General features: G+C 38.9%; 2 protein-coding genes across 5 annotated transcripts in view; one reads left to right on the top strand and one right to left on the bottom strand.

Moving 5' to 3' along the window:
• LOC108042472 (protein doublesex) overlaps positions 1–10,622 on the top strand; it is a 72,434-nt gene extending 61,812 nt beyond the window's left edge. For all 3 annotated transcript variants that reach the window (XM_017120783.2, XM_017120784.1, XM_017120782.1), the window contains exons 4-5: positions 332–860; positions 10,510–10,622. In XM_017120783.2, the coding sequence (XP_016976272.1) occupies positions 332–801 (470 nt within the window). In that variant the 3' untranslated portion in view covers positions 802–860; positions 10,510–10,622. The remainder of the gene's footprint in view (positions 1–331; positions 861–10,509) is intronic.
• LOC108042470 (transcription termination factor 2) lies at positions 9,486–18,613 on the bottom strand. 2 transcript variants are annotated; one of them, XM_017120781.2, is made up of 6 exons: positions 18,448–18,612; positions 17,207–18,384; positions 14,586–14,910; positions 13,610–14,466; positions 12,103–12,330; positions 11,894–12,046 (listed from the first exon to the last, which is right to left on the bottom strand). In XM_017120781.2, the coding sequence occupies exons 1-6, from the start codon at positions 18,515–18,517 to the stop codon at positions 12,017–12,019; spliced, it is 2,688 nt and encodes an 895-aa protein (XP_016976270.1). In that variant the 5' UTR covers positions 18,518–18,612; the 3' UTR covers positions 11,894–12,016. The 2 variants fall into 2 exon arrangements, with proteins under 2 accessions (XP_016976269.1, XP_016976270.1); XM_017120780.2 differs by having other exon boundaries at positions 9,486–12,330; positions 18,448–18,613.
• Between the last annotated feature and the right edge of the window lie 841 nt (positions 18,614–19,454).

Raw genomic sequence — 19,454 nt, 5'->3', positions numbered from 1 at the left:
TTATCAATGGTTGAAGTCAAGAACGTTTTTTTAACGTGGTGATGATTTGAAAGTGTTTAATCAGAAAACGATTTGGTCACTTCAATAATATAATCTACGTAATTTAAAATGTCTCCAAACTTAAAATTTTCTTATTCTAAACTATACTGCCGAACTTGTGGTTGATAAAACATAAGTTTGTATGGGACTTTTACCCGGGGAGCACCAACATATACAAAAATTTCGTGAAATTTTGAAAAGGTTATATTTCTTGTTCTTGTGTATTAGACATAATACATAGACATAATTGCTAGCGCAAAATGATAATCGCACAACTTTTGTTAATCCCCAGCTCGCGTGGAGATAAATCGCACAGTAGCGCAGATCTACTACAATTACTACACCCCGATGGCTCTGGTCAACGGGGCGCCCATGTACCTGACCTACCCGAGCATCGAGCAGGGTCGCTATGGGGCGCACTTCACCCACCTGCCGCTCACCCAGATTTGTCCGCCGACCCCCGAGCCGCTGGCCCTCAGCCGCTCGCCGAGCAGTCCCAGCGGACCGTCTGCCGCCCACCACCAAAAGCACTCGCGTCCCGGAAGCAGCAACGGCACCGTGCACTCAGCCGCCTCGCCCACGATGGTCACCACGATGGCCACCACTTCCTCCACGCCCACACCCACGCCCACCCTCAGCCGCAGGCAGAGATCACGCTCGCCCACGCCCACCACGCCGCCGCCTCCGCCCCCGGCCCACAGCAGCAGCAACGGATCGTACCACCACGGCCACCACCTGGTCAGCTCTACGGCTGCCACGTAGCAGTATCGCAATGTTGCTGCCGCAGTGGCGGCAGCAGCAGCGGCAGCTGTCCTCTTTGTGTGAGTATTACGCCCAGCCTCACAAATTAGTCCTGATCTGTTCCCGAGAGTAAGTGATTTGTTAAATTACTCTGGCTTACAAAATGAAATCGACAAATTGCTTCAGAGATAAAGGTTTGGTTTTCCGGTAAAGTTGGACTCACTGATTAAGAAAATGACTCTCAAAAGTTTAGGAATGATATCATTTTGTTAATCTATTTTTTACCTCGAGTTCTAGTTAACCGATTTTGTTCATTATTTTGTCCCAATTTTAATCGAAATATATGGAATGTTAAAGAGATTGGTTGGTTATTATATATGCTATATGGAAGGTGTATGGAGGTGTATGCATTAAAGAAGGATAAAATGAGCACACAATGGCCACAATCGGCTTACTATTCCTTAAAAACATATTATCAATTTAAGGGAGAATACCAAAAAGTGATCATAAGTTTTCTTAAATCAAGAAAAATGTCCCTTTAACTTAGAAAATCGGAAGACCAGCGGTCTAATGACTTATAATTTTAATGTTGTTTTTCTAATATATTCTTATCAGTTTTGTTTATTTTCTGTGCCAGCATTATGATAAAGTCGTCGATTTAAAAAACATAACTTCAATATATAAGAAATTACTGTATCACTGTAGTTTTATATTTAATTATGGTAGCTATTTGATATAGTTGTTCGAGGCCCAGTACCACTAGTACATAAACTCTGCAATATAAATAAGAAAAATATAAAAGTTTAATTTTGATTGATAGATTGACAGACGAAACATAATATATATATTCTTTATAGGATCGAAAATGCCTACTCTATGCCAGGGTATACAAATGTTGAACACTTGATTCCGTTGTGATATAAACACGGATACTTCAACTGAAAACGTCTTTCCCAGATTTTCATATAAATTGTCAGAACGCCTTAAAATATTGTTTTTGATTAACCATTTTTATTTATTATTTATTTATTATAAATAAGCAAAAACATCGTTAGTTTATTATGGTATGTATTACCAAAAATTTGAGGAACAATACATTTTAAGACAATACAAAATTTATATACCAAAGAACATAATTATTTATTTATAAAATTTTACCTTAATCAATAAACAACAAAAGCTTCAAAGTTTTATAGAAATGTCTACTGATTCGCTAGGCCTTTTCATTCTTTTTTTATGTAACTTGTTCCTTGGCAATTTTCTGATTCACATTTTTGGCTACAAAATTTACAAAAAATTTACCCAATCTAAGTAACACCTTAATCATAGAATTATAAGAATCTACAATGTTAATTAACAGTAGTTTAATATTTATTCAAAATTGAATATGGTTGTTTGGAGACGATATTTTTGGCAAACAAATGTAGATAATCTAAGTAACAGGACATCCCAAAACTTGCTCCATGCGTTGGTCTCACTTCTCGAATAGTTTGGAGCCACCTCACTGTTTTTCCTTGCACACTTGCAGCTCATTTCGCATGCTGGCCCAGGCGCGTTGCCTTTAATCAAATCAATTTCGCAGCATAGTTTTATGTTCACAATTTGGGTTGGCTGGCTCATTCCCGTCTCGGTTCCTAGACCAGATCCCAGTCTTCGCCTGCGGAACGGGTTGCAGTGGAGTGTCGGTTGCACTTCCGTACTGCGCACGAAAGTATGCAATGGCCTTTTCGCCATTTGTCCTGATGACTGCAACGTGGGCAACAAAAGCAGCCTTGATCCGGGCTCCAGATGAAAAACAATTCCTCTTGGCCCGACATGGCCAGCACCCTTTCGGCACCGCCTTCGCCCCTGACAATTGAAGCATTTGCTATTTTCTTGGTGCTGCATTCTGCAGTTGCTTAATTCGGAGAGGCAAGTGTTGAATTTCCATGCTGCTGTCATTGGCATTTTTGTTTATATTTTCATTGAGATGTGCAAAGGCGAGCTTGTGTTTTGTTCCCAGCGCTTGAGCATTTTGTAGCCTTTTGTTTTGCTAAGCGATTTGCTTTAATTAAAAACACAAGTGGCGCCAACAGCGACAAGGGCTTCTCCAGTTGCCTCTAGAAAAGGCGGGGACTAGGTCTGGTGTTGGGGGCTGGGGCTGGGCATCTAAACATCAAAACTTACGCTTCGCACATTCTTTTTTGTGTTCGTCGGTTTCCTATTTAACGATGCCCCAGGCAGACCGCGAAGACGACAATTCAGAATGCATATTTCAATGTGTTGGTCTCGTCCAAGGTAATAAAACATTCGCATTGCAAAATTATGAAAGAGCAGCGAATCGGCATCTAAATCTTGTCTAGAAACTGTGCAGCGTTCCTGGCCCTTCGATTGTTTTGCGCCCATTAAAACCCCCAACCAGCCCGACGGAACTGTCGCCTCTTACCGCACTCCTGTGGAATATTCCGGCATCAAAGGGACGCAACGCAGTGTCAGTGTTCTGTTTTTATGGGTCTGCATCATAAAACCGAAACTGAATCGCACGTTAGCTGCGTGAAAATATTCTTTCTGAGGACGCGTCTGTTGGCAACCATTTCTGCCCTCTTCTAAGCCTAGAACGTCGGGCTGCAATTAAATGTTCCTTTGAGAGGGCGAGACTACAAAGTCAGGCAGTTGGATCTCGTAAAACTATCGCAAAGTTCATTTAACCCCGTGACGGGGATCTGCCAAATCAAACTTATTAAAAAGAGTCGGTCGAAAAAAAAGAATGGAAACATCGGCAACAACAAACAATTATTCTGGCAAAACTCAAAACCATAAAAGCAGGCAAACAATACCGAAAACTTTTACGAGCCTTGGGGAGATCCTGCGAGCAGCAGTTCCTGAAAGCATTTCATTTCGGCAAGAAACAAACGCACACAAGGAGCAAATATCCTTTCGAATGGCACTTCAATTCCGTTGCAACCCGCTTTTGTTGCCGTGGCCAAAATGGCAATAAATGCATAAGTTTCCATTTTACGATATTTTGTTTCCATTTGCTGCCGCGCATTTTTCTAGACAATCCTCCTTTCCACCTTTTCACCGCCGAATGCACTGGAAGAATATTTACCGCCCACAGTAATACTTCTTTTGGTCAAATTATATCCTTCTGCTAATTTGCTTGAACACATTTAAGATGTATCTGAGGACACTGTAAATTGACTGGTGCTTTGGCACATCAAAAGTCTCAGACGAATAGGCAGAGCAATGTATAAAAATACATCAACCATAGTTCTATGGGCATTGTGCAAGCATCAAAGTGACAGAAACATGACAAACAAGAAAGGAAAGCTAACTTCGGGCGGAGCCGAAGTTGATATACCCTTGCAGAATACTCTGTAAATTATATTCTCCAAAATTATTCATATGATGCATTCTTAATACTCATAAAAAATCCGAACTTCCTAACTTTAACAACAACAAAGTTATGGCATTTCCAATCGTTCAGTTATATGGCAGCTATAGGATATAGTCGGCCGATCCTTATGAAATTTGATAGGTCGGATTGATTGGCCAAAAATAAAATCCATAGAAAATCCCAACTTCCTAACTTTACAAACACCAAAGTTATGGCATTTCCGATCAATCAGTTATATGGCAGCTATAGGATATAGTCGGCCGATCCTTATGAAATTTGGTGGGTCGGATTGATTGGCCAAATATAAAACCCATAGAAAATCCCAACTTTCTAACTTTACAAACACCAAAGTTATGGCATTTCCAATCGTTCAGTTATATGGCAGCTATAGGATATAGTCGGCCGATCCTTATGAAATTTGATAGGTCGGATTGATTGGCCAAAAATAAAATCCATAGAAAATCCCAACTTCCTAACTTTACAAACACCAAAGTTATGGCATTTCCGATCAATCAGTTATATGGCAGCTATAGGATATAGTCGGCCGATCCTTATGAAATTTGGTGGGTCGGATTGATTGGCCAAATATAAAACCCATAGAAAATCCCAACTTTCTAACTTTACAAACACCAAAGTTATGGCATTTCCGATCAATCAGTTATATGGCAGCTATAGGATATAGTCGGCCGATCCTTATGAAATTTGGTAGGTCGGATTGATTGGCCAAATATAAAACCCATAGAAAATCCCAACTTTCTAACTTTACAAACACCAAAGTTATGGCATTTCCGATCAATCAGTTATATGGCAGCTATAGGATATAGTCGGCCGATCCTTATGAAATTTGGTAGGTCGGATTGATTGGCCAAATATAAAACCCATAGAAAATCCCAACTTCCTAACTTTACAAACACGAAAGTTATGGCATTTCCGATCAATCAGTTATATGGCAGCTATAGGATATAGTCGGCCGATCCCGGCCGTTCCGACTTATATACTGCGTGCAAAGGAAAGAAGGGTGTGTGCAAAGTTTCAATCCGATAGCTTTAAAACTGAGAGACTAGTTTGCGTAGAAACAGACAGACGGACAGACGGACAGACGGACAGACGGACAGACGGACAGACGGACAGACGGACATGGCTATATCAACTCAGGAGGTGATCCTGATCAAGAATATATATACTTTATAGGGTCGGAGATGTCTCCTTCACTGCGTTGCACACTTTTGACCAAAATTATAATACCCTCTGCAAGGGTATAACAAGAAAGGAAAGCTAACTTCGGGCGGAGCCGAAGTTGATATACCCTTGCAGAATATTCTGTAAATTATATTCTCCAAAATTATTCATATGATGCATTCTTAATACTTATAAAAAATCCCAACTTCCTAACATTAAAAATACTAAGGTAATGGCATTTCCAATCGTTCAGTTATATGACAGCTATAGGATATAGTCGGACGATCCTTATGAAACTTGAAAGGTCGGATTGATTGGCCAAAAATAAAACCCATAGAAAATCCTAACTTCCTAACTTTACAAACACCAAAGTTATGGCCTTTCCGATCGTTCAGTTATATGACAGCTATAGGATATAGTCGGCCGATCCGGCTCGTTCCGACTTATATACTACCTGCAATAGAAAGACAACTTTTGGGAAAGTTATGAGCAGATATCTTTAAAACTGAGGGACTAGTTTGCGTAGAAACGGACGGACGGACGGACAGACGGACAGACGGACGGACAGACGGACATGGCTAGATCGACTCTCCTGGTGATGCTGATCAAGAATATATATACTTTATAGGGTCGGAATTGTCTCCTTCACTGCGTAGCAAACTTTTGACTGAAATTATAATACCCTCTGCAAGGGTATAAAAATGTTTAGGAACCGCTAGTCAAAGAGTTCGGGCTTGTCTAAAATTATAAACTACACCTATGTGTCCCTTAAAATATCGGACCGTTATTTAACTAAATTAACAATTTATATTATTTGAGTGTTGAATTAATAGTAAATCAGTTTTTTACGGACCGATCTTACCCCACTTTAGACTACTAACTTCCGGTAGTTTCCAGAAGTAGCAACTTTGTAGCCTTTTCTGGAATTTGTATACACCAAAGATTGTGCATAATCATACATTTAACATTATACAATATACGCAGGGATATTATTGTTGCCACACAATTTCCGCCGATTCCTAATTTCCGCTGAGTTGCCATTAAAAAGAGTAAATCCGTCCGCTTTTAATGCTCCTCAGTCATAATCGTCCCCTGAGAGCGAGCCTGTTTTTGATACCCGGGGCTGCCATATTAAATGCAATGCTTGCCATAAAAATAAAACACAACAAAATAAAGGAATAAAAACAAGAATGTTATATGTAGTTTTCAGTGAGCGCGGTTCGAGGTTTTGGTTTCGGTTTCAGCTTACTCTGCTCGAATTTCGCCCTGAAATGCTTCCCTTGTTTCTGCCCCATTGCGACTGCTCCTCCTCCACATCGACATCCACATCCATGGCACTTTCAATCCGCTGTTCAGGCTCAGAGCGCTCACACATTCATTTGTTTTTCGGTGTTCGTGTTTATTGTTCTTCGACGTCTTGCGTGCTGGGCGCCCTTCGGTGTTTATGATGCCGCGTTACGCTTCCTCTTCTTTTTCGGTTTTAGTGGACACGCATTATTAAAAAATAAACAATAATGTATGGCGTATACAAAACCAGAAACCAAAGCAAACCAATCCGAAGCGAACCGAACCGAGCCGCAGTCAGCTTAACTCAAGGGGCTCAAGAATCACTTTTAGCTACTCCTTTTTCGGTGGAAACTTTTTCTTGGCAAACATAAAAAGTGGACTTCATACTACAAAGGCAAATAAAAAATGCAAATATATAACCTCTAGAAGGGAAGAGAATGGGGTGTACTCGGTGAAAAAAGGATAAATGTCATTTAAGCATTGACAATTTTCACATATAAACAAGAAAAGAAGCAAAATTCGGTAAGTCGAAGTTAATATATCCTTGCAGTTATTACAAAACGAGTACATTTAGATTTTTATGCCTTTATTACTAAAAACAATGAAGCTACATATGTCGATTTAGGGCTGCATTTTGCCATCGTTTCTATGGCAGCTACATATATGATATTGTTGTATTGTATTTAAATATTACCAAATCCCAGAGATCAACAAAAAACAAATTAAAAACGAGGACGGAAGCTAACTTCGGCAAGCCGAAGTTTTAATACCCTTGCAGACTTTGCCGAAATTGCTAAAACTGAAAAAGTAGCGAAAGGAATAAGGTATACATAAATAAACTAGATTTGCGTCGTTTGATGTCAATTGCTTTTATACTGCAAAAATGTCATATAAAAATAGAAAAAAAGGGATACTTTCGCAGCCTTTAACTATTTTTCCTACGGAAGCTATAAGAAATAGACGTCCGGTCGGCAAGCGCTTTTACCCTAATCCAGATATGCGTAAATAAATAAGACTTTGAAAAATGTATGTCAGTAGCTTACACGCTACGCGAAAAAATCAGAAAATCATCAAATTTGGACCGATTTCACCCTGTTGTTCCTATGGGAGCTGTAGGATATAGACGTCCGATCGTCACGTGCTTTTACCCTAATCAAGGTATGCATAAAAAAATACGATTTGGAAAGATTCATGTCAATTGCTTATATACTGTGCGAAATATCCTAAAAATCATTAAATTTTAACCGATTTCACCCTATTGTTCCTATGGGATGCATAAAAAAATAAGATTTGGAAAGATTTATGTTAATAGCTTTTACACTGCGCGAAATATCTTCCATTCTTGAAAGTTATATCCGATTGTTCCTATGGGAGCTATAGGATATAGACGTCCGATTAGCACGCGCTTATACCTTGATGAAGGAATGCATAAAAAAATACGATTTGTAAAAATTTATAACAATAGCTTTTACACAGCGCGAAATATTCTGAAAAACATTTGGACCGATTTTACCCTATTGTTCCTATGGGAGCTATAGGATATAGACGTCCGATCGCCACGCGCTTTTACCCTGATCAAGGTATGCATAAAAAAATACGATTTGGAAAGATTCATGTCAATAGCTTTTACACTGCGCGAAATATCATCAATTCTTGCTAGATATATCCGATTGTTCCTATGGGAGCTATAGGATATAAACGTCCGATCGGGGCGATTTTCAAACTTGATCTGCGTACACATGTTTTAGGACGAGTGTGAAAGTTTCAGATCGCTAGCTTTTAAACTGAGCTCGCAAACGGTATTGAAACAGACGGACAGACGGACATGGCTATATCGACTCCCCTATTGATCCTGATCAAGAATATATATACTTTATAGGGTCGGAAGCGTCTCCTTCACTGCGTTACAAACTTCTGACCAAAATTATAATACCCTCTGCAAGGGTATAACAAGAAAGGAAAGCAAACTTCGGGCGGAGCCGAAGTTGATATACCCTTGCAGAATATTCTGTAAATTATATTCTCCAAAATTATTTATATGATGCATTCTTAATACTCATAGAAAATCCCAACTTCCTTACTTAACAAACACCAAAGTTATGGCATTTCCGATTAATCAGTTATATGGCAGCTATAAGATATAGTCGGCCGATCCTTATGAAATTTGGTAGGTCGGATTGATTGGCGAAAAATTAAACCCATAGATAATCCCAACTTTCTAACTTTACAAACACCAAAGTTATGGCATTTCCGATCAATCAGTTATATGGCGGCTATAGGATATAGTCGGCCGATCCTTATGAAATTTGGTAGGTCAGACTGATTGGCCAAAAATAAAACGCATAGAAAATCACGACTTCCTAACTTTACAAACACCAAAGTTATGGCATTTCTGATCGTTCAGTTATATGACAGCTATACGATATAGTGGCCCGATCCGGCTCGTTCCGACTTATATACTACCTGCAATAGATAGACAACTTTTGGGAAAGTTTCAAGCAGATAGCTTTAAAACTGAGGGACTAGTTTGCGTAGAAACGGACGGACGGACAGACGGACAGACGGACATGGCTAGATCGACTCTCCTGGTGATGGTGAATATATATACTTTATAGGGTCGGAAATGTCTCCTTCACTGCGTTGCAAACTTTTGACTGAAATTATAATACGCTCTGCAAGGGTATAACAACAAAGTTATATCAACTGCGTTGCACACTTTTGACCAAAATTAGAATATCCTCTGCAAGGGTATAAAAAGGTTTCAAAAATGCTTTAAATTTGTGAGTAAAAATCAGAAGTTATTTATACTTAAAAGAAATGCAAGATTATTTGTTTTAAACTGCAATGCTTATTTTATTAATTCAAAATAGATGTGCTATACATGAAATACATTTTATTCAGGTCCGTCGAGAGCCACACCGGGCCCGGGCCCCGGACACGGGCCCTTTTCGATTCTTATTTGAATTATACAGAAGTGTTATACATCAGAAGCTAAATGAGTTTAGTCACAGAACAAAAGTGGACTTTTTGATTTATGTTTTTCTTTCGAAAAAAATTTCTCGCTGCCGTGCCCCTGACCAATGCGGGCCCCGGAAAAATGTGCCGGCTGTCTCCCTCTCATCGGGCCTGATCTTATTCAATTTATAATCTTGGGCTAAAATAAATTTAAATTTATTATTTTGTTTATGTTCTCAAGACAACAGGCAGCTTTGTTTTACATTTGTTTACAATTTAGAATTTATTGTCCATTGATTTTTTCATTGGTATTATAGTGCAGAGCTGGTAGAAGTGGTTTTCAGTGTTATCTTGAGCTAAAATGACTGCAACAATTAGAAATCAGGCAAAACGAATGGAGAATCGAGGTATAGCGCCTGCCGCATTATCTTAAAACGCGTCGTAAAAATCACATTTCGCATTATAAAAATCGAGCTCTCGGGTCGGGACCCAGATGCTTCCCATATTGTGCGGACCAGGCTGCCAACCCATACCAATCCAACCCATTTCATTCCAGCCCAGCCACTTGGTCTGGTCGTGGGCAACGGTGGCTATAAAATTTGCTTTTACGAGCGCCAGAGCGCAGCTCATTGCTTAAGAGTCCGAGGACGCGGACTTGGCCTGTGTTCAGCAGGTAAGCTGGCCAAGGATATCTGGGCCCGGTGTCGTCTTCGCCTTAGCTGCCCTTGACTGACTGTCAGACATTACAATGATTTTAATGGACTTTATGGCCGAGACAGTGCACCCATATGGGCGCACTGTGATCGTTGGTACTAAAAATTATTTTATGCCGCACTAGCGCTTAAGCATATTGGCAGTGCAATGTTGAATTTCTAACTAACTAAGAAGCCGACACACTAATCTATTTAAAACGTATTTTTGTCTTTTCACAGCGATAATTAATTAATATCAACACCTTCGCTGAAGATCATTTCTATGGATGGCCCTGACGTACAGAGTGTAACAAATATTCCCTGATTCCGCAGAATGTTATTTAATATCTAACCTTAATATCTAATCTTTTACATAATTCCATCGAAACATAAAAATCATAGATCATCAGAATATGAAAGTGTAATCCCCTCAAAACCTTTTCAAATTGATCTCAAATAAATAAAGATAGCACACCTATATTATAAAAACTCTATGACGAGTTATTATAAGGAATGATGTATGTGTCAGCTGTAACTCTTCGTGTATTGTATATACAACAGTTAATTTTTAAAAAGTTTCTCTGCAAGAAAATAATTAGAATCTAATATCGATCAGCACAAAATTTAAACCTACAATAGGCACAATTCTATATTAACCAGTTCTAGTCCTAGGCCTAACTGACTTAAGAAACGAAATCAGTTCATTTTGTTAAAAATTCCTCAATATACCTACATAAAACCAGTTTGATTGATATGAAATTCTCAGCTTAAAACAAACATTTTATTTATTAAGAATATATTATATTTTTCTTGGGCTGTGTGCTGCCTTGTGAAGAAAGTATGTGGTTATTATTACTTCTTGAGAACTGATTCGGCAGAAAGAAGTGTAGCGTACAGTTCTAAATTTAAAACAAAATTATTCTTAATACATCAAAATATTTCTTTTGTACAGTTCGACAAAAACCAAAAATGTTATGCTATTCAGATTATAGTGGAATTCGATTGTATCCACATAAACAAAAGAAGCGAAATATTAAAATAAGTATATCAAAATATAGTAGAACACTTTTAAATTTAACAAAACTCATTATAAATCACCAAACAATATAAATGGTATTCTAGTTAATTTTAATAAAAATGCTTCAAAACAAAGAAATAAAAACAAAAAGGAAATTTACATTTATCTTAAATAAATATTTCGCTGTAAATAAAATCAAAGAATTGTTTTATGAAATACAAATGAGGAACGACAATGAAATAAACTTAAAATCGCAACAGCTTTGGGCAACTTCACATTCCAAATAGACCTTTAAGGTCATCTATAGTAAGTTTTGAACTAACTGTGGAGCCCGTTAGGACGCCATTAGCCAATTCCAATTTTTTATCCTGCAAGGCCTTGATCCGCTGCTCAACAGTGTCCACACACATAAACTTGTAGATAATCACGTCTTTTTTTTGTCCAACGCGATAGATTCGGTCCTGGGCCTGAGCCTCCAACTGGGGATTCCAGTGAAGATCCAAAAGCAAAAGGTGATTGGCACCTATCAGGTTCAAACCCACACCGCCAGCGGTGAGGGAGAGCAAAAGAATGCGGTTTTGATTGTTTGGATCGTTAAACTGATTCACAATATCCTGACGGCTTTTCACCGGAACGGCTCCGTTCAGAGACAGCGTCGGCACTCTATCCTTATTTAAATGATCCCGCAGAATGCCTAGCACCGAGGTCCACTGCGATACTACTATGGCTTTATCGTCCGAGCTCTTCAGAATTGATGACCTGAGTATGTCTATTACCTTTAAAATTTTTGAGGAAGGGCGGTTTAAATTAAATACCGGATTACTGCGCTTCATCAGATTCTTAGAGGCCTTGGCGATTCGAGCTTCATCTGCAGCCAGAGGAGGGCCAGCATAGCCTTCATCTCCTCTCATGGCACCAGAAGGATGAGCATCACTGGAGGTATCGGTAATGGCCAGTTTATTCAGTTGCGCTAACAAGTCGATTTCCGGTGAATCGCTATCACTGTTCGCTCCCATATTCTGTGCCTCCTCCCCATCCAGCATCTAAAAAAAAACAAAAACGCTTTAGACGGAAATTTCAATACTAATATAAGAAAGCAAGCGAACTTTGGCAAGCCGAAGTATATAGTCCTTGCAAGAATAATAAAAATGTAATATTTTATAAAACGATGATCGTTTTTCCACCTTTCGATAACATTTTCGATCGCTATATGATGTAGTGATTTCGACTTATCTATCAGTTTAATATCTATTTTGATAATACTTCGCAAAACGACTAATTTCTGTTACAGGTAGCACATAAATCGGAAGGGAAATAAAACTATAACTGCGTTATTTCTAAATATATATGGATATACTCCACATACTCCTCATAAAGCTGTCATAAATTTTAAAAAAGTATATTTTTGTTGTTTTTAATTTTCTTTTTCGTTGGGATTTGGTAATATTTAAATACTATGGAATTACGGTTTTAATAAAATTAAAATCGAACACCTATATTATATAGCTCTCATAGGAAAATCTAAAAAATAAAAAAAACAAGAAAGGAAAGCTAGCTTCGGGCGGAGCCGAAGTTGATATACCCTTGCAGAATATTCTATAAATTATATTCTCCAAAATTATTCATATGATGCATTCTTAATACTCATAAAAAGTCCCAACTTCCTAACTTTAAAAACACCAAAGTTATATCATTTCCAATCGTTCAGTTATATGGCAGCTATAAGATATAGTCGGCCGATCCTTATGAAATTTGGTAGGTCGGATTGATTGGCCAAAAATAAATAAATATACTACATGCAATAGAAAGACAACTTTTGGGAAAGTTTCAAGCAGATAGCTTTAAAACTGAGGGACTAGTTTGCGTAGAAACGGACGGACAGACGGACGGACAGACGGACATGGCTAGATCGACTCTCCTGGTGATGCTGATCAAGAATATATATACTTTATAGGGTCGGAAATGTCTCCTTCACTGCGTTGCAAACTTTTGACTGAAATTATAATACCCTCTGAAAGGGTATAATAAAAATTAAAAAAAGTTATTTTTTCTGGTTTTCTATTTATTAAAATATTTCTTTGAGAAATAGTAATTGTTTACTATATCAGAATTACGCTTTTAGTTTTGTCAAAATCGGACAACAATATAATATAGCTGCCAAAGAAACGATGGCAAAATGCAGCAAAATCGGCATAGCCTTATTGCTTTTAGTATATAGGCATAGAAATCGAAATGCAGTCGTTTTGTAAAAACTGCAAGGGTATATAAACTTCGGCTTGCCGATGTTTAATTTCATTTTTGTTCTTTTTAACTTAAACTCACCGCATCGATCAGCCCCGGATGGCAACAAATCTGTCGCAGGCGCAACAATAGCACAAGAATATCATGAGATTTGACCTCCTTTTTGCTGCTAGCCATTCTGGAGAACTTTTCGTGCATTTTGTAATAAGCCCCATTTGGATCCTTTATTTGATTGTAGGTTGGTTTGTTGGCTTCGCTTCTGTAATTAAAATCGGTGTCTTTCTCGGCGCGTTGATGGAGAAACTGGGCGAAAAGTGTCCTAGAATATGTCATCACTGTTTGGTAAACGTTCATCTCTTCAATACCCAGCGATATCTCCATGAGACGTATCTCCTTGTTGGGCAGATTGTTCAGCTTGCCATCCAACTGCAACTGTGCCTTGGTGCGCCTCAGCATGATCGACTTCATCAGCAGATTGAGGCGGTTCTGCCCACCAGCGCTCTTGTTGTCAATCCACTTTTTCCATGTGTTTAAATCATCGAAGGGATGGCAGCGTAGGAACTTTAATAGCGCATACACATCAAGTTCCTTGTTTTGGATGGGAGTGCCAGTCAAAGCCCAACGATATTTACCTCGCAAATCACTGACGGCTATTGATGACTGTGACTTGTGATTGCGCACCACATGCGCTTCATCCAGGATTATCCGTCGCCACCTGACGCCGAACACGGCACTTAAATTCTTGTGCTCCCGGGCTACGATTTGGTAGGTTGTCACCACCATGTCGTAGGTGCGAAGGTATTTACCCTTGGTTTCCCGGTTGTTGCCGTGGTGCACGCAAACGGTCAGCTTGTGACGCGACACCTTGGAGTCCACCTCGCTCTCCCACTGACGTAGCAAGCTTGCCGGGCATACTACTAAAGTGCCACCCTTGTGGGCTGAAAAATTTGTAACAATTATAAACAAATTTTAATTAGGTAATAAAATATTTAAAGGAAGGAAATCAAATTGATTAAGACACTTTAAATTAAAATGAAATCCTGGTATTGACACTTACTGTCCTTCCGTCCCTTGGACTTCCATTCGCCAGTACTTTTTCGCTTTTTGTTTTTCTCATCATCACTGTCGCTGTCGCTACTCTGATCTTCTTCCTGCCCTCTCTCCTGGCGATTCTTGCATGCTAGCACGGATGAGATCATTGTCAGAGTTTTGCCTAAGCCCATATCGTCTGCCAGAATTCCCCCGCGAGTAACCTGTCGCTCGCGCCATGACATCCAGGCTAAGGCGTGCTTTTGGTGATCCATCAGTGCGATTTTTAAGCCTTTGGGATCCTCCGCCAGCACTTCGGGTCCAGGGCAATCCTTCAGTGAGCCATGGAGGTCCTACAAAAACAATCATTAGCCTCTTTGCACTCTATTGGGAGAAATGCATTTTCTGCTATAAAAATTCAGTTTTCGAATTCTTAATCTTGGCATGCTCTTGGTTGCCCGCCGCACAGTAACTCGTGCCCAGCGACCTCCAAATATGAGCATGCCACTCAGATATCCGTTCTGACTCATCACAAATGCTAAAAGGGTAAAAAGTCGGCACGTGCGAAATTCAGTCTTTGATCAGTTTAAAGCGATTTAGCCTTGTAAACTGTTACCTTACTAGCAATATGGACAACTAAAAAAATGAGAATCAAGAAAGGAAGCAGTTTTTACAAATCGACTGCATTTCGATATATTTGCCTATATTACTAAAAACAATGACGCTATGTCGATTTTGCGCTGCATTTTGCCATCGTTTCTATTGCATCTATATGATTTTGTTGTCCGATTTTAATTTAATTAAAACCATAAATCTATAATATTTAAATATTACAAAATCCCAAAGATCAAAAAAATTAAAAACAAAGTTTTATTTTTTTTACATTTTTTTCCCGATTGTTCCTATGGGAGCTATTTGATATAGTCGCCCGATCTGTCTCGTTCCGACTTATATACTACCTGCAATAGAAAGACAACTTTTGGGAAAGTTTCAAGTAGATAGCTTTAAAACTGAGAGACTCGTATGCGTAAAAACGGACAGACGGACGGACAGACGGACATGGCTAGATCGACTCTCCTAGTGATGCTGATCAAGAACATATATACTTTATAAGGTCGGAAATGTCTCCTTCACTGCGGGTAAGGGTATAAAAATTTTACGATAAGTATTAGTTTGTCATACCACTTAAATCGGCTTTTTTATTTCAAAGAATAATAAATTCATAAAATTTAATAATAATTTTTCTCAAGCTTTAAAATTAAAATATTGGGGTAATGGTTACAGAAACAAATATACATAAAAAAATGCAAAAAAAAATATCCGCAAGTTAGTCACTTTACCTTCAATAAAAAAAGATAATAGCTTGTAAACCAATATTTTCAAATTTTAGAAAAAATAATGTTAAGTACTAAATAAATTTAACAATTATTTTTAGGGAGAACGATAGCAACTTAGTTGAAAAAAATCAGTAACCTATTATTATTAAATTCGTGTAGTACCTAACATTATTATTCCAAAATTTATATGTATTTTTTTGCAAGCTTTTATATCAGAAAGATATCCTCATCTTATGATGAAATGGAGCAACAATGACTTTGGAAAGCACACAAAAATAAATAAGTTATGGCATTTCCGATCTATCAGTTATATGGCGATTATAGGATATAGTCGGCCGATCCCGGCCGTTCCGTTTTATATACTGCGTGCAAAGGAAAGAAGGGTGTGTGCAAAGTTTCAATTCGATATCATCAAAACTGAGAGACTAGGTTAGCGTAGAAACAGACAGACGGACAGACGGACATGCTTATATCAACTCAGAACGCGATCCTGATCAAGAATATATATACTTTATAGGGTCGGAGATGTCTCCTTCACTGCGTTGCACACTTTTGGCCAAAATTATAATATCCTCTGCAAGGGTATAAAAATAAATAATAACATATTTTGTATTACATGCAATTTATAAATAAATTAAACAAATATATACCTCCGCAATACCTTCGCTTTTGTTAAATGGATATTTTTATTCCCTTGCAGAGGGTATTATAATTTCAATCTAAAAATTTTACAACACAGTGAAGGGACATTTTCGACCATATAACTATTTATATTCAACAGAAGAGTTGATCTAGCCAAACTAGTCCCTCAGTTTTAAAACTATCTGCGTAAAACTGTCCATAAAGTTGTCTTTCTATTGTAGGTAGTATTATATGTCGGAACGAGCCGGAAAGTACGACTATATCATAAAGCTCCCATAGGAACAATCTGAAATTTTTTTTGTTCTTTAGGTTTTGGTCATATTTAATTACTATGGAATTACGGTTTTAATTAAATTAAAATCGGACATCTATATCCCATAACTCGAATAGGAAAAACAAAAAATTGAAAAAAATAAAAATTAAAATAATTTTATTTTGTTGTGTTTTTATTTATGAAAATATTCTCTTGAGATATGGCTTCATTGTTTTTAATAATATAGGCATAGAGTTCGAAATGTAGTCGTTTTGTAATAAGTACAAGGGTATATCAACTTCGGCTTGCCGAAGTTTGCTTACTTTTTGTTTTTTATTAAAATATGTTTTGTATTGCTTTTTGGTGACTAAATTAACAAATTTTGACTTGAATGTTTAATTATGTTATTTAACCAACCTTCAATGATTCCACGGTGAGGGCCTTCTGGTTGTTGAACGTGGCCATTCCCTGGGTGCCTGTGTAAACAGGCTTGATCTGATTGACCTCTGCCGACAAGTCTTCCCAGTCAGGTGTGTCGATTTGAGGGGCCTTTGGTGCATTGAATATTGCGTTGGTAACCTTTATTGCGGGCACCCTACTCGGTTCCACCTTTAATCCGTTTGCAATTTGTGCCTTCACTTCTACCTCTTTGCGCAGGGCAGCTATGCGCTTCATAATCTGGCTGCCCTTGTCGGGCAGCTTGTGGGCCACCTTCTCAAACAACTTCTCCGCATCACTAAGCTGAGCACGACTCTCTGCCAGCTTGCGCATCTCCTCCTCGTAGACCACCTGGCTAACCACCCTCTGTTCCTCGGTCTTCACCTTTGATTGGCTTCGAGCGGGCGACGTTTTTAACTTGAGGGCCGCCTGTATGGTGGGCTGACTAAGAGACTTACTGGCCTTGATCACTGGAGCGCCAGCGTTGCCTCTTGGAGAATAGGATCTAGATGACCGCACTAAATTAGAACCGGACATGTTTTCCTTGTTGTTGCTGGTGTCTTCATCCGTACTAGACAATATCTCAATGGGCGTCTCCTTGCTGCTGAGAATCAGCACGTCACTTCCGCTGGACTCATCCAGAGGCTCTGTTTCCGCAGAGCCCAGGGTTGAATGGAGGGCTTCTTGGATGTTGCCGGCGAACTGAGTGGTGTAGCGCGGCACGACAGCTCCTTGAGCGGTTGCCTGTCTAGTCTCCTGCCCCTCATCGCTGTATTCGATCTCGCTGTCGCCATCGCTGAGATCCTGGGGCCGCACTCCGGTGATACTCATACGGGTGCATGGAGACAGGGCGCGCTGTTCCAGTTCTTCGTCCTCATTCTCGGTATCGGAAGGTATTCCCAAGGGCCGGAGCATTTTTCTTTTGGTGCTCTTGGCGTGCGGTCGAAAGCTGTCGTTCTCCGATTCACCAGATACCTCAGATTCCTCCGACTTACCGGTCTCTTCCGACTCTTCCGATTCCTCCGATTTACTGGTCTGTCCTGATTCTTCCGAGCGCTCCGCCAGCTTTGAATCCTCCGCTTCAGTGTCGGTTTCATCTATAATGACGCCAGTCCCTTTGCTATTTTGGCTGAGATGAGAAGATTGGCTTGCTAGGCCTAGATCGCATGGAACGTGAACAAAGTAATAAACAATATCCAGCCGCCCCACCAAAAACTAACCTGAACTTGTGTTGTTAACCACCGAATCCTCCTCTTCATTGCTGTAATATTGCTCGCTTTCGCTGGACATTTTACGTAGAATTAATTTACGAAAAATGCTGGGAACTCAGCGCCATTTAATTTAGAATGACAGCACGGACAGGGATGCCATATTCGCAGAAAATATCGATATTTTATGGAGATGAACTTCCAGACATTGGTTGAACACAAACGTTTATATGGTATTTCCACGGAACACATCCCAGCGGAATGCTTGATTCAACAATAACAATTCACCATCCACTATATAATGGTAAGAATGTCAAATATTAAATATTAATAAAGAATTGCACTTAATAAAATAGAAAATTGGTAATTTTAGTGGACGAAAATAATGATCCTTTTTGACTTGCACGGAAAACTTTTGGCCAAACCTTAAAGCCTATTAACATAAGCGTGTCTGTATATGTACATATATGTAGCTCTTGTATGTTCTAAGTATTTAGGTAATTTTGCTTGGCCGAAAGATAGGCATTTGTATATTATCATTATGTAGAAAAGAAAGGAATCTCGGAGCGTACAGGATAAATATTGTCATTTTGCGCAAAAAGTTCGCCTAGCTTTTATAACTATGTATATTTAAGAAGAAATCCAATAGGGTTTGATAGTCACCACATCATCCAAGCTGGGAAAACTGCTGACAGTTATGGCAAAGTCAATTTTCCTTTGAAATTGTTGCTTCCCAGTTTTTAGATCCCGGTTAAAGTAACGCATTTTTATTGAAGCGTTCTACCGCTAATGCAAAATTTTTATTTAGATTTCGGTTACTATCCATTTTATTGGCGGGAAAATTTAACTTTCACAATCTCTTCTTCCTCTTTTTAGCTTTTGCAACAGTGGGTTTCTGGGTCGCGACACTATTTTTCAGTGGCTGTGTGAGGAACGTTTCCTCCATCCGCAAATGGAATAGTGGGATGAGTATATAACAGTTTTATTACAGCTATCGAAAAGCCATTTGTTGACTACAT

The sequence above is a fragment of the Drosophila rhopaloa genome, unplaced genomic scaffold, assembly GCF_018152115.1.
Source record: "Drosophila rhopaloa isolate 14029-0021.01 unplaced genomic scaffold, ASM1815211v1 contig_155, whole genome shotgun sequence".
NCBI classification, from domain to species: domain Eukaryota; kingdom Metazoa; phylum Arthropoda; class Insecta; order Diptera; family Drosophilidae; genus Drosophila; species Drosophila rhopaloa.
This window is presented reverse-complemented; position numbering and strand designations above follow the sequence as displayed.

Coding starts and splice junctions, on each gene's coding strand:
- LOC108042470 (XM_017120780.2), bottom strand. CDS start 18,517: ATGTCCAGCGAAAGCGAGCAATATTACAGCAATGAAGAGGAGGATTCG. Junction 14,467..14,585: donor GTCCAAGGGACGGAAGGACA/GTAAGTGTCAAT, acceptor CAAATTTTTCAG/CCCACAAGGGTGGCACTTTA. Junction 12,331..13,609: donor ATCCGGGGCTGATCGATGCG/GTGAGTTTAAGT, acceptor GTTTTTTTTTAG/ATGCTGGATGGGGAGGAGGC.